This window comes from Pholis gunnellus, assembly GCF_910591455.1.
Source record: "Pholis gunnellus genome assembly, chromosome: 16".
Lineage (NCBI taxonomy): Eukaryota > Metazoa > Chordata > Actinopteri > Perciformes > Pholidae > Pholis > Pholis gunnellus.
This window is the reverse complement of record NC_136543.1, coordinates 2,968,723-2,984,168: the sequence shown is the minus strand read 5'-3', so window position 1 is coordinate 2,984,168 and position 15,446 is coordinate 2,968,723. Positions and strand designations below refer to the sequence as shown.

Genomic DNA, 15,446 nt, shown 5'->3' with positions numbered 1-15,446 from the left:
CAGCATTCAGAGGTTAATAACAGCATTCCTTAAATGACATAATTCTTTGGATCAGACCTTTAAATATACTTCCTGGAATTTAATGCTGCCTAAGTACAAAAGTAGTGTTGATGCTGTGTTGGTTGCATCAATCTGCTGTACATCTTCTGCTGAATGATGACAAACTGTTCCTTCTATTACAGTTTGCAAAGTCAGCAGTGAATCTTACATGAGAAAAAAAAACAACTGCGAAATCACAAGTAACATTTTATCAGCGTAGAAATACAGAGGTAGCAGAGCTGCAGTGTTTGGGGAGGCCAAGCGGCTGCTGGTATGCTCACACATGCACTTTCAATAATGAGACGTTCTCTCTCCACAAAGACATCCTGATGCCCCGAAAAACACACACTGACTAGCCTTCCCCTGGCGGTGCGGTGCCGTACATGCAGTACAATGTACCGTCGATCATGAAATGTTAAAAATGATGAAAATGCCAAACAACCATTGTTACACATAACACAAGTTTACTCCTCAAGGACAAGCATGTGGTTCACACCGATACCGAAATACTTTCAAAAATATCTTTGTTTTTTATGGCAGCTTTCAGTTGCTATGCAGCTTCTCCTACTTGTTGGAGCAGTTAACCCTCTGAATGTTTTCTTTAAAAAGAAATCACCAAAATGACTCCGTTTATCATACCCACACACTGTACAGACTGGAGTTATCATTGCATTTTAAAATATCCAACAGTTCTTCAACGTATCGTGTGTGACGGAGAAAAGAAATAAGCTTAAAGTGGGATATTACATCAAAATTACTTTATTCAAACATCAAACAGTTTTCACTTTCCAGATACGGCTACAGTGTTGGAGGTGGGGCTCCATTCATCCCTATTCAATCTGCTCAGTGGCGCAACTTCCTTTTGACTTCCTCGATACGATATTACCTCCATCTTCTGCATCTATGGGCCCATAGAGCAAGAGCCGTCTCGACAAATGGGAAAATATTGTGTATAAAGACACCAGTACTTTACAAAATTTGGCAACAAAATGAACTTGTTTTATTTTTCTTGTCTTTTTTTATGATTTGTGGCATTATAACTATGTTATACTGCACAAAATACATTTGAGAGTTCTCCCTGCTTCTAGCTACAATTGTCCTGTTTACATAGAAGTGCAGGACTTATATACTGGAGTAAACAACGAGGCCACAGAGAGTCAAATGTGACCGGAGCAAGAAAACAGAAAACAAACCTGAAACTCTGAACTTGCCGTGGGTTCAGTTAAGTCGTGTTTATTCTCATATTGATTTAATATACAAAAAGGTTCACATTTAAAATGCACCGTGCCCCAAAATGAGGATAAACATCACTTACATTCTAATTGCTAGCACATGTAGGGCGTCCACTCCCACCCTTTTTGTTAAAACACTAACACTTAGCTGAGTCAAAGCGGTCTCTGCGTCGCATCGGAGGGATAATTAGTATCTGTTACGTCTTATTCTTTGATAACAGTATACCAGACAGATCAGATCATTACTTCCTGAAGTGTTAGGATTCACCAATTATCTCACACACTCATCTCTTTCTGTTTCAGTTTGTGATTTCCTGCATCTCTCAGAGTTCCTTTCAACAACCCAGACACAGGGAAATAACTTCTTCTATTCAGCGTTGGTTTTTCAAACCAAACATTTCCTGAGGTTAAACTGCACTGTGTATTTACTGTGTATTTAGTGTTATCTGGGCCTCTGCTAGAACATCCTTAGTCTGTATGATTATTAAATGTAAAAAGCACAGGTTTGTAATTCTAATGGCTTTAGTTGAACACTGAATTGTTGGTGCATTATCCATCATTAACAATAATGTATAATTATGTCTCAGTTGTAGTTATCATGCTCTGTAATGTCACATCGTGTCGAGATATTAAAACAAACAAGACACATTCCCATTACCCATAATGCAACCAGCCTGCGGATTCAGCTAAGCTCTCCAGAAACTGTAGGCATTTGAGATTTTAGATGTCGCCATCTTGTTTTTTTGCAACAAGAGGTGACAAAAGAGGGTGGAGCCAAGTCCAACCGCACGCTGAATAAGACATTTTTAGGTGATAAAAATGTGTATAATTAACTTTCATGAAACGAGACCATAAACTCATGTTTACAATGTTTACTGAGGTAATAAATCAAGTGAGAAGTAGAGTCATTTTTTCAGACTTCCATAAAACCAGAGGAGTCCTTAGAGAGAATGCCAGTTTAAGGCACTTTAGTATCCGCTCCACTTTTTCAGACACGGAGGTTGCCGCCTGGTTTCCACTGATTGCCTGGGGTTAGACTCTTTCTCAGATAGTGAATGAGGTCTCATCATAAAAGTACAGAAATGAGCCAGTGGATATGTAACGTACAGACAGCCTCTTTCTTCCTGAGCCTCGCACCAGAGGCGCTAATCTGTTGACTGGATGGTCATCCTGCTGTGAGACAGATAGAGAAATAGACTGATGTTACCGCCGCTGGGGCGGCCGCTGATGCCGAGGTCAGATATGAGCCTCCCCCACCTCTATGTGGAAGGCTTCACCCCCCCCCATATTTGTGTGTGTGTGTGTGATAAGCCGAAGCCTGGAGCCTCTCTTCTCAGCTCGTATCTCCCTGACAGACATAACCTCTGTGTGGCCGCGGCCCCAACAGCTACAAGCGAGCGAGCAACAACGGAGCTCTTTCTCCGGTTTCCCCAGCTTTGTTTCCGATTGTCAGAGAAATATACAGATAGAGCCCCCCCCCCCCACACACACACACATACACTTCCCACTTTCTTGCTTTTAATTTTTAGGGTGATGAACTTCATTGGGAAATCGATGCGCTGTGGAAATAAAACTCATCGGCGTGAAATCATTCGCAGTGTGTTTCTGCCAAGTTGTCGATACGCCAGAGCCGTCTGAGCAACCGCACTGATAAGAGATCGGTAATTGCGCTGACTGAAATCACACAAAATGTAAACCTTGCTATTTTTCTATTCAAATTTCTTTAATAAGCGTATGAGTAGAGAGAGATAAAAGTCTCAATTGGTAATGTCCTCAAACTTTTTTTAACTTTTCGCCCCTCAACTGCTCCCATCAGCTCCAAGCTAAAACGAAGCGGCTTTAATTGAGACAACATTCGTTTCGTTTACCCATAGAAACTGGGGTCCCCCCCCCCCCCCCCCCCACGCCCTGGATGTATGCTGGTGAACAATTTGTACAATTTGTATTGGAGAAATCCAATACAAGACACAGTTGAAATGCCATTTTTGTTGGTGTGTGTGAATGTTTTTTGGCCCATGTTTGTTAATAACCACACACAAACACACCACATGCTGTGTGGCTAAACTTGTGTTTGTTCCAGCGGCTTCGATGAATCAGAGCTGCGTGTTTGCGAGCAGACGGGCGAGCCGGAACACAGGTAGCAATAACACGGTAAAGACCAGCGAGGCATCAAAATGTCGCCAGATGATCAATTATTTTACCCAAGGGCCCACATGAGAAACATGGACTGTTGTGGAGGGCCGGACGAAAGTATATTTGCTTAAGTACTGTCCTTATGTACAAATTCAAGGTACTCTTTACTTGAGTATTTCTATTTTATTCAACTTTGTACTTCCACTCCACTACATCTCAGAGGGAAATATTGTAATTTTTACTCCACTGCATTTGTCTGGCAGCTTTAGTTACTCGTTACTTTGCACATTATCATTTTTCAAACTTTTCCTAACTAATCAATCAGACGCTATACTTTTGTGGCCCGGAGGCCCAAATCGGCTGAAGCTAAATTATGCTCCATCAAGACGTGGAGATCCGATGGAACGTGACTGGAAGTCTAAACAGGCAAACATTCCCTGTCTGTTACTGTGGCAACACATCATAAATACAGGAAGCCCTGAAAGGCTGCTGAGACATGGTGATTAGCTCCAGGTCCATGTCTGGATGGGTGGCTCAACCTGAATATCTTTGCAGGGTTCCTGTAACAAGCTACCAATTACAGTGTGCACACCAGCACACGTACATGCAGAGCTAAAGTCTGACTGCTTTGGATCTTGGAGGTCCAGAAGTATGCAATGTAAAAAAAAAATGATTCAGCAAACAAATATAGAACAACACATTTCTGCGTGCTACATTGTATGTAAACAATGAGACGTGACAAGCGTCCTGATATGTAACACAATGAAGAACAATAAATCCAACTTGAATGTAGCACCGACGTGTTGCAGTAATCTCTATTCACAGATTCTGCAATAAACATGCAACAGGACAAGAATTTGGTACCGGAAGCGTTCTGGTTTCCGTATGTAGTCCGAGTGGTATTGACCAATCACGTTCGAGCAGGCTGAACGCAGCTAAACAGTCTGTATGGAAAGCAAAAGAGGAAGAACGCAAGCTGCCCATCACTTATCTTCTAATGATCCTTTAGCTTCTTAGTTTGTTCTTCGTTTGACGTCATATTACTTCAAGGGGAACGTGCTGGCCAATCAGAAACAAGCATCAAATGCTCATCTTCTAATTTGTCAAATTAGACATTTTGTGCAGCAATGAATTGAGTTATACTTGACTGATATTCAGAGTATATTCTACTGTTGCAACTATTCCACTATCGCTCACTAGAGTATGTGTGTGTGTGTGTGTATGTGTGTGTGTGTGTGTGTACAGAGGTTGGCCTGGGGTTTATGTCCGGTAGAGAGTTAGTGCCAGTGTTTTCCCCAATGAGATCATCTGATTACTTTATGCAAAGAGCTGCATGGTCCAATTTGTGTGTGTGTGTGTGTGTATGTTTGCAAAGCTACGATGTGGCTTTTTCCGGTGGACAGCTATCTCGCCCGCCGCAGGCAATCCAGGAAATGCTTCTCCGCTGGTCCCCCTCAGATGTGACTGTGTGTGTGTGTGTGTGTGTGTGTGTGTGTGTGTGTGTAGGTGTGTGTGTGTGTGTGTGTGTGTGTGTTTGAATGGCAACAGCAGCCCCCCCAGCCCCAGTGCCAGCTGGACTCCCCATGAAAGGACTGGATGTATGGGGAGCTGGAGCGATAGGCGGTGGGCTAGAGGACGGAGAGGGTCACAGCCTCCTGCCAACCGCTTCTTTTCAAACTCCGCCCAGTCCTGAGAGTTTTTGGAGGACTTTTCTGCTGCCTCCTCTCCATCGCCCTCTGCTTTTTTTTTTCTCCCCCCTCTTTCCCCCACCCCCCCAACACTTGCCTTTATCTCTGTTTTCAGCCTTTTCTGCAATCTCGCTGGCATTTATTCTGCCGCCCGCCCCACCTCATGTTCTCCTCCCATCCTCCCATCCTTCACTCCAATACTTTCTTTCTGCCAACATCCTCTCTCCATCGCTCTCTCTCTCTCTCTCTGTGTGTGCGTGTGCATGGTGTGCTGGGCAGATCCAGCTGGCGCTGTGGCAACCGAGCAAGCCATGCATAACTGGCATCATGTGGGTCTGAACGGATGGGAGTTGTGGGTGGGATGTGTGTGTGTGTGTGTGTGTGTGTAGGCACGTGTGTGTGGAGGTTATGGAGGCTGCTCTACACATTTCACTCTCATCAGTAAAACACAGCAACAGCACAATCTCTTAGAGATCAGTTTACTCCTGAGAGCTCGGAATACACGAGAGAGAAATGGAGTGTGTGTATGTGTGTAGATGTGTTTTCTTTCTACCCTATGCAACCCCACATCTCTCCCTTCGTTACGTCGTGGCCCCCGGCGGAGGCCGAAGGAGGAATCGTGACGCGGGGCGGCTGCTTGACGTCAACAGGAAAAGCCACACAGCGCTGCGCTTTCATCTCGCGTTTAACAGAAACAAGAGAGGGGCTGTTAGCGGCTCTCAGCGGGGGAAATTAGCGGGGCGTGCTGGGTCCGTGTACACAGAGTGCATTATTAACCGTTGCATTATTGAGAGCCGGGGCCTTCCACGGCTGACAGTTTAGATCTGACGCCGGGAGGTGGATTCTACCGCCACAGTCGGCAGCAAGTGGATTACTCCTGACTTTCTTCAGGAGAAAAACAGATGTAAGCTCAACAAACGTGGGATCACTCTGATGTAAAGACGTGGTGTGGTTTTGGTTTTACTGAAGGACTGGAGGCGAGACCATTTTTGTGTCACTTCTACAGTCACAACAAACGTATCTCAAATTGCGGGTATAGTGCGGTTCAGATAACTGCATTGATATTGTCGGTAAGCTGCTCGGTCAGTTGGGGGCAAACCCATAATGAACCAATCAACCAAAGCTGTGTCTTGTGCTGAACTAATTGGCTCAATGCACGGTATTGCAGGCGACTAGAAAGAAAGCACAATTTAGATATTTAGATGCACACATGTGACAAATAGTAATACAGGAAATTAAGAATAGAACAAGAGAGGTGCACTCAACAGAGTGCAGATCTCCGCCAGGTGTTACCGCCAGGTGTGTAAATGAACCCCCCCCCCCCCCACACACACACACACACTAGACACTTAATTCAAACTCAAAAACAAGCAGCAACGTATGCAAGACATTTCATACAATCTTGCCAAAAAACTAAATCAAACTCAACAATCTGTCTGCCGGTTGAGTTGCAGCGACGACGTACTCAACAGCGTTTGTCCTGGTAGTTCTGTTAGCGGTTAGCTATTAGCCGAATACCCGTCCAAAACAGGTGTCTGGGGTTCGGCGATGCACTCAGCTGTCTCTACATTTGTGGCCCTGACCTGCCGAGGGCCAGTTTAGAGAAGTGATTGAGGAGTCAGCAGACGGTCAATAGCAGTACAGTCTAAAAGAGGCAATGAAAGGTGTATTGAGAAAGAGTGAGACACTCCAAACACGAAAGGTCCTTGAGCATGCAGCAATGACTGGCCACCCACAACATGATGCTGCTGTTTGCTGCAGCCGAATAAAAGATTAGATACAGATACAGAGGTGCACACACACACACACACACAATATCGCACGATTCCCCTGGCGGAGATGTTAATCAAATGAACGGTAAAAATATGCAGCAAATTCTCAATAAAGTAAAGGAATGAATACTATATGAAAAGGAGTAGGAAGAAGTATATAATGAATGGAATGTTTATCATATAAACGCTTAAATTGTCAGATAAATAATAATATATACACCTATGTCATATTTCTAAATGTCTTGGCTGTGTTTAGCTCAAAGTTAAAGAGCTTTCCATTGTTCAACCACTGGATTGTGAATCAGCTGTAGGAAATACAATGCACCAAGGTCCATTAAGGTGAGTGGTGCCATGTGTGTGGGTGACATAGTTAAGAAAAATAAAAAAGGTCCACACGACAAATATAAGAGTTTCAGTGCTGTTATGTTATCAGAGGAATTTGAAATATAACAATACGTGGGTTATATACGGAGTAGGCGGCATTCATTTTCACAGGTCAAGGTACAAAATAAGTCTATAAAATCTTTCAAGGCACAAGCACAACAAAGGAGAGTTGGTTCAGCAATCCGGTTGCTAGAGTATAGTTTAGGAGCTCATTTGCTGAATTCACTTATTATCTTCCATATCATGCAAACATTCAAAAGTTGATGTTCATGAATCATGTTACGCCTGCCCCCTACACCTCCCCGTCAGCCTCCCAGTCTCAGCGGAATCATCAGCCACCACCACCACCACCAGGGCGTGGACTCCATTGGGGGGGATTTATCTTGCTGCTGCTCGGAGCGGACGGCCATCGATTACAAATCTCACCGTAGAGTCTAACTTTCATTACCACACATCATCCGTTATAATAAACAATTGCCCTTCTCTTCAATCACTTGTCTCTCCTAATTGAGATGATGTAGTTGTTTTTGTGTGCAATATTCTCCTTCTGTGTGAAAGTACTCATGACAAAAACAGTTTGAAACAATATATTGACGTGCAAAAATTGGCCTCTGTGGTAAAAGGCCTTAAGGTTGTAGCATTTGTTTCTAGAAGGCTTAACTATCAGACCCTATGGTGAGCTAGTCAAACTCAAAAGTCCAGGCCCATTGTCCATTGTCCACCAGCTCATCTTCTCCCGTTGACACCTGCTAAACATGCAAATGTAATCTACACCAATATCTAGGATTAGTCAAGCTGATATTTTGAGGAATCATATTTGTCCTGATATAACTCACACAAAGTGGGGATTTCTTAGAATAACATACACGCGGACCCCGCAGTGTAAAAACACAGGCCCCACAATAGCCAAAGTCGCTCTAGTGAGTCAAGCTGGGTCAAAGTGTCCTTGAGCAATGCACAAATCCCCTACGTGCCCGTGGGGAGTCGCTTTGGCCCAGAACGCTGAAACAAAAACGGTGCGGAAAAGCTACCGTGTTTGATTGTTCACTCAGCGAAAGCCCACGCCTCGCCAGCTTCGAGTCCTGGCACTCGCCTTCTATACGCGTTAAAACCGACAGATACTTTATACACATCCAGGGATTGAACTCAAGCAAACGGTGGAACGCCAAGGATGTGTTTAACACAGAGGAGGACGGATCGCAACGGATCTCAGGTACTTGGAAGCATAAAACATGTGTGGGCCCTCAAAGTGCTCAAAGCGTGTGTGTGTGTGTGTGTTTTGTGAGTATCGCGTGGAGACTTTAACATGTGAAGCATTTTCCTCGTGTTAAGCTTACGTACCTTCCCTGATACTCTGAGTCAGTCACACTGCTGCGCTTCCAGCGAGAACAGTAGCGGCTTAGCCACTTGTGAACCTCCCACACATCCCTCCCAACACACTGCCCGACTACAAAGCATCTTTGTTCCTCGGAGGAGACAATTCAAATCTCCGGCTCCGATTTCCCACGGATTTTCTAAATGTAGCTCTCCCTCCGACGCTGGTGAAAGAGTTGGAAGTTGTTGTGTTGTAAACTCAGCATGGTGATTACTCCAAGTAATTCATCCAAACCACAAAAAAAAAAGAGTTGAAGGAAGGAAAGCGTTTTGACCAGTCAAGCAGGCAGTGTGGAGTGTGGTAACACACACACACACCCACACACACACACACACACCCACACACACACATTCATACACACAGCGATGAAAAAATAAAAAAGACACTGTTAACAGGCTTGGAGGCCTGCCTGCTGATGTGCAGTGAGGCATTTCAGCATGTTCCTGGGTTTATGTGAGTGTGTGTGTCGGGTCAATATGTGAAAGCGTCAGAGGGCACGAGGGAAAAGTGAAAAAAAAAACCCAGACTGCAACAGCAGCCGAATCAGAGGACTACAAACGTCAAAAGCCAAGACCCAGCAGAGAGAAGGAGAGTGCATGCACGACCCGAACGTCATACTCGTACCAGAGCAGAAGGGCGGAAGAGGAGAGAAAACTGAAAAAAGATTCGGAGCTGTTAGTTGTTATGCAAAAAAAAAGGAAGAAGAAGAAAGGGAAACAAGGAAAAAGAAAAAGAGAAGGAAAAGCAAATCTGTGCAAACTGGCTCACACCAACTTCAACCCCTTGGGAGAATTTTAGAAAACCCTCCAAACAATCCCGACACCGTCGCCTCCACCGCAGGGCCAGAACGCCGCGGCGAGGGCCTACTCTCGCACTCAAGAGCCTTCATTCACGCTTTTTATTTTATGTACATCCAGCCGAGCTTCGGTTTCTCGGTGGCCACATAGATCCCCGATTTCAAGAGAGTGCTTTGTTCGATCTGATGTCAGAAAGATTTTTCGAGTTGGCCCTTGTCCTGCGATTTGGCCCTGCTGTGGGAGGAAAAAAGGGTCAATCGAAAAGCCTCCGCCGACTGCTGCTTTGCTGAAAGGCCGGCAGGCGAGGAGGAGGAAGAGACGTAAAAAAAAACTTGAAGATTGAGAGAAAGACCAGCGTCCCTGCAGCTCCCAGATCAGCCCTGATCCCAGCATGAGTACAGCATGTGTGTGTGTGTGTGTGTGTGTGTGTATGTGAAAGAGAGAGCTATGTTTCTGTGCATGCACGTGTGCAAGTGTATCTGCATTTCTGAGGAGCGGTGTGCGCCTCTGTGTATGGGCACATTCGAGTGTATGTGTGTGCAGGAGATAATGTGTGGAGTAGCAATGGCCAACTCGTGTGATTCTCAGTGTGTCTGTGTGTGTGTGTGTGTGTGTGTGGGTGTGTGCAGGCAGTGATCGCATGCTGTTTGAGTGGATTTTCCCATTGTGTTTGATAGGATGTTGTGGGCATCTTCATCATGTTTGCATGCGTCTCTGCTGCACTCTGTGTTGAGTGCATCTGCGAAACATCCAACAAGTGTGTGTGTGTGTGGGTGAGTGTGTGTGTGTGTGTGTGTGTGAGAGCTCGCCATCCGACGGGACTCACCGATGACGATGGTGGTGATCTGGTGCCGGCTGGCACCGTGCTTGTTCTTGACCTCGCAGATGAAAGTGGTGTTGACGGCGTCGTCCACCTTCCTCACCGTTAACTTGTTGCCGTTCACCTCCACCGTGTCCGGCAGAGCGCCGGACGCCCTGGAGGGGGAGGGACCAGGAGGGTAGAGGAAGGAAGGAAGGAAGAAAAAGAGGTGGATGGAAGGAGTAAAGGGAAAGTGAGGGGGGTAAGATGGAGGGAGAGGAAGAAGAGGACAGGAGAAATGTGGTGTAACGGCAGAAAAGAGAAAGAACAGTACAGAGGGAGGGGAAAAAACAGAGACCGTATGTTTTAAGATATTGGATGAAATAAGATGAAGCAAAAGAAAATCAAAAAGACAGCGGGGGAGAGGAAAAGAAGAGAAAGATGGGAACAATTTTAGATGAAAAACAAGAGTGATATTCAAAGACAGCATTCATGATGTGAGCCAAATCACAGACATGTGAACAGCCGTTCTGTCTCCCTGCTCCATCAAAAAAAACACACACAAAGCAAAGCATGCCATCTGTCCATCACGATGAGATGTGGAGACCGTTTGTGTTCATCACAAAACGGCTGAGAAAATGATCATTAAAGAGGAGCTGTGGTCGTGCAAGCTTCTGTCGGGATTATGGCAACATTTAGGAACTCCGCCGCTCTCTCTCCGTGTGAGGTGGAGGGAGATTTAAACGTGGACAGATAAACGAAGCGGGATTCTTACGCGGTCCAGGTGACGGTGGTGGGCGCCGGGTTGCCGTTGGCCATGCAGAGCAGCACGGCGTCTGACCGGCCAACATACCAGTTGTTGTCGTAGCCCTCTATGGACACAGAGGGGGGGTCTGAAAGAGAGAGAGAGGGATGGGGGATGTTATTCTGATTTCCTGTTAATGACAGTCAGTTCTCAGAATCCCCATAGAGCCGCCCCGCAACACAAGTGTCCAGCGTCAGTGTCTTCTGTTGTTACTGTTGTTTTAACTTGCATTCATCTTGTTTTTCAATTATAACAGTTCATCAAAATAGATTGTGTGAAAAAAAAGCCTCCTCTCCTCATCTCAGTCGATATGTGTTGTGTGTCGACCGTGGGCTAAAAACAGGGACGGGCAGGTTTTCGCCTAGATTCTGGCTCGCAGAGATCAGAAGACTTTCTTGAGCTTAGCGTCATGGATACTATTTGTTCATGGTGTTCAAGGCTGAATTCTGTTATTCCGTAGGGAGAATCGCCAGAGCAAGGTCTGTGGAGAAGCGGGGCCAAACACACAGAAGTCTTTAAAATGAGGGAAGAACAATTGATTTTATGTTTAGATATGTAGCGTTAGATCCCTTAATAAGTCGAGGCGTCATCTCAAAACGTAAGACCTTTCATGATTATCTCCGTCTGTGGGGAGATCATGCTTTTGGTTGTGCGTGTGTGTGTGTGCATGCGTGTCTGTCCAAGGCTAATCTCACATAATACATTTTGTTGTGGTCATTTATGTACACTCAAGGACTTCTCGTGGTTGTGGTGATTCATATTTAAAAAAAATAAATGTTATTGCCCTCATTGTCTGCTGACTACTCACTCCTCTTAACTGGCCGGTGGGGGTAGAAAAAGCATCTGCAGATTAATTCCATACCAGATATGTTATGATTCGCTGAAGTTAGGCTCGACATGAGATGAATTCAAGAATTCACGTTTTTGATATCTTCACGACATCTAGTTAAAAACAAAAACAATCACAAAGCTTTAAAGATCAGCGGGGCTGTATGGCCGAGGTAGAGGATTGACAGTAAACAGGATTACTGTCTTCATGAAACTCTTATTGTTATATTAATCTATTTTAAAATGTTGTATAGAAAGCTACGCTGAATCCTGAGTAAACTAGAAGTTGAGTTACGGCTCAAAGATTATTTAGTGATTTGAAAAAAATATATATTGTGACCAGAATCTAATCAGTTCATCCCTGAGTCGAGGTGGATGTTTGTGCCAAATTTGAAGACATTCGCTCAAAGCAGACCTGGGCATTGTACGGCCCGCGGGCGTCAATGTGAAATTAGGAATAAAACGTAAATAATTGTACGACATGCACGGAATACAGCTGCATTGCTTTTATTTTGAAAGTGACTGCTGCTGTTTTTTATCTCAATTTATATACTTTAGTACGTTCGTGGATGCGTACGAGCAGCAGCGTCACTGCAATCCCAATAATGGCAGTGTCGGCAGCCGGAATCGGGCCGGTGTATTTGGCCCAATTCTGGCGTGCAATTCATACCGAGTCTCAGCCCGGACTCAACCCGACGTGTTTCTTCCGGCATGCCGAGCTTACGCCAGAGCTGGGCCCTCATGTGGCCCCTTGGGAAAAATAATTGCCCATCCCCGACTCAACATGTTCCTGAGATATCACAAGAATTAGCTGGACGTTTGTGTGGACGAACGGACAACCCGAGAACGCCGTCCCTCTGGCCACAGCTGTCGCCGGCGTGGAGACATTATAGCCGACCTACCTGAAAGAGCTTTTCTCCCCCGAAAAATCACGGCACTCTTATAGCGGGAGGAAGTGAAAATCAGTTAGCGTCACTCTCACAAGAGTCTTACTTTACAGTGAAGGCAAAACCAAAGCGATGTGTGTCGGAAGTTAAAACAGGCAGAACAGAAAACGCTTAGCTCTCTTTTCCCTTCGCAGAAAGAGACGGACAAAGAGAGAGACAGGAGTGTGAGGAGAGGACGGCGTGTGGGAGGCTATGTGTGCGGTGTCATGAGTGTGTGTGTGTGCGTGTATGTTTCCCTCCTAGAGAGCGTTGACCTATAAAAGCTGATCTGAGTTACACGGGACAGGAGACACGATCCCTCACGCCATCACTAAACTAACACATACACCGGTGTGTGTGCACGCTCCGGTGCTTCTATCTTTGTGGGGACCAATGTTCAGAGTGGGGACACTTTTGCCCGGCGGTCACCTCGATTCTGGGTTGGTTTTAAGGGTTAAAGAGTTAGGTTAAAGTTAGGTCTCGAGAATAATACTGTGTGTCTCGAAAAGGGCGTACAGTAACTACAAATACAGCCCATATACATTGATAGGTGTGATCCCTCAGCCTTATGTATGGTGTATACATCATTTTTATTCGCCCATGCTTGCAAATACAGCACAAACATAGATGCTAAATCTGATCACTAGACACAGAGACGCACAGTATGTGTTTGTATGTCACTTTGAAGCCATTAAAGAGAATTTGACAGCTTGACGTGCGGGCTTAACCCCATGTACGAATGCGCTTGCAGCCGAGGGTCTTCTGCTCATCTAGAGGAGTTTCTAATATGTATTTCACATTATTTCCCGCCTCAACTTGACAAGCAGTTTGATTATGTGTGTGTTTGTGTGTGTCATCTAAAAAATGCAGATTATAAGAAGAGGCTGAACAAAGACAATCTGTTCCATTTTTGCGGTAAACGGCAGCGAGGTCACACAATTGAGACACTGCTGCCAGCATCCCTAAATCTCTGTAAAGCTACACTGAACCTGTTTAATATCTTGATCCCATTAAAATTAATGGATTAGATGAAAGCATTGTGTGTGTGTGTTAACATGTGCCTTGATTTTCAATACTCCCGAAAGTAAAAAGGTGAGAAGTGCCAACATAATATGCAACTTCCTTTTTTTAAAGAGCTGTTTCTTAAAGTTGGTGCGTAGGCGTAGGATTGGGTGTTAACACAGGCATCTGTTTTCGTCTGCCATCACACTGAGTATAATCACAGCATTCTGGATTCATTTGTCACAGTCTGCTTCAAAATGAACAACTGAGGATAAACACAAACACCTTGAAGGATGCTGCAATTAATGCGGTGCACACCGCCCTGTTGTTGTGCAGCTAATCACACTGAGAAGGAAAGGTGGATGGCTTGCCATGCTGGTAGGCTGACTCTAACGCATGCATGCCATTTAATTTACTACAATTGTATCAGTTAATGGATTGGCTAACTAAGGTCATGTGGTTGTAAAACAAAGGTTTAGAACAACTTTAGCCAAAGTACAGTTGGTTTCAGGGGAGGGTTTAAAAGGTAACTTTGGTATTTTTCAACCTAGACCCTATTTTCCAATGTTTTTTGTGTCTAATTGACTAATAGGGACAACAATTTCTGAAGTTGGTTCACTATTCAGTCAAATGCCTGCGATGCAATCCAATCAGGGCTAGCTGGCACCGCCATTTATCTGCACTAAAAGTTAGTTTTTGCCATGACAGGCTGTAGTCTGATTGTTATTATAATTGTCTGACATTATGGTGAGAGTAACTTAAGAAGAAGTCAAGTTGTTAAATCTCACGAGGTGACAAGTGCCGGAAGACTCAGGTGGAAAATGAAAAGTGCCAACCGGGTAGAGTTTGTTTTGTTTGAGAACTCAAAGCGTAGCTTAGTGTTATCTCAAAGATTTTCAATGTCATGACTGAATATTTAGATGATTTCGACAATGTGGATGAGGTCTTTGAACAACCTGAGCCTGTCAGTGGCAACGTAACATTACATTGACGCTGCTTACTTGCCCTCGTAGCTCGTTTGGCAGCTAGCAGGCTGCAGCGTTCTCCCTCAATACCGGACCACTTTCAACATTTTTACTAACAATTAGTCTCCTAGAAACAAAAACATGGGTGAATAGGGTCCAGGTTGAAAAACACTGAAGTTATCCTTTAAGCTCTCGTTCTCTATTAAAAGTGCATTTTGGCATTATGGCCTGCCCCTATAATAAATCAGTGCACTAAGAATGGGAATGACGATGACGACACCGTGCTGCAGACAAATATCGGCATATATTGATGTTTTGTGAAACTGTATTCTCAAAAATAGCGGCTCAGATTTAAATAAAAAAGTAGTGCTATGACGTTGGATGTTACAGGGCCTGTGATAAATGCAAATGCCTTTCCCACCGTACTCAGATTTCATGCATATGATGGTGTGTTCTTTATACTATGGGACTTTTAATCAATTGTTACTTAAGGACCACTTCTGACCCACCTTCCCAAACATTAGATATTTTATTTCCTCACCGGAAACGCTTTGCATATTTTACTGGCCCAGGTTTTCTCCCACATCACTTTTTAGTTTCAAAAAGCGATCATTGGCTCACTGTATCAAGGGAACGTTAGCTAGCTAACATTGGCAAAACACGCTTGTCTCTACCTGAAGATGTGTCGTGATTGGCATGGT

The 15,446-nt window shown here is 44.6% G+C and overlaps 1 protein-coding gene across 2 annotated transcripts in view; it reads right to left on the bottom strand.

The window, feature by feature from the left end:
• Positions 1–15,446, bottom strand: part of pvrl2l (PVR cell adhesion molecule related 2 like) — a gene marked incomplete at its 3' end in the record, with an annotated part of 294,334 nt that overhangs the window by 140,604 nt on the left and 138,284 nt on the right. For both annotated transcript variants that reach the window (XM_079175836.1, XM_079175835.1), the window contains exons 5-6: positions 10,995–11,112; positions 10,247–10,395 (exon numbers count right to left, since the gene is read on the bottom strand). In XM_079175836.1, the coding sequence (XP_079031962.1) occupies positions 10,247–10,395; positions 10,995–11,112 (267 nt within the window). The remainder of the gene's footprint in view (positions 1–10,246; positions 10,396–10,994; positions 11,113–15,446) is intronic.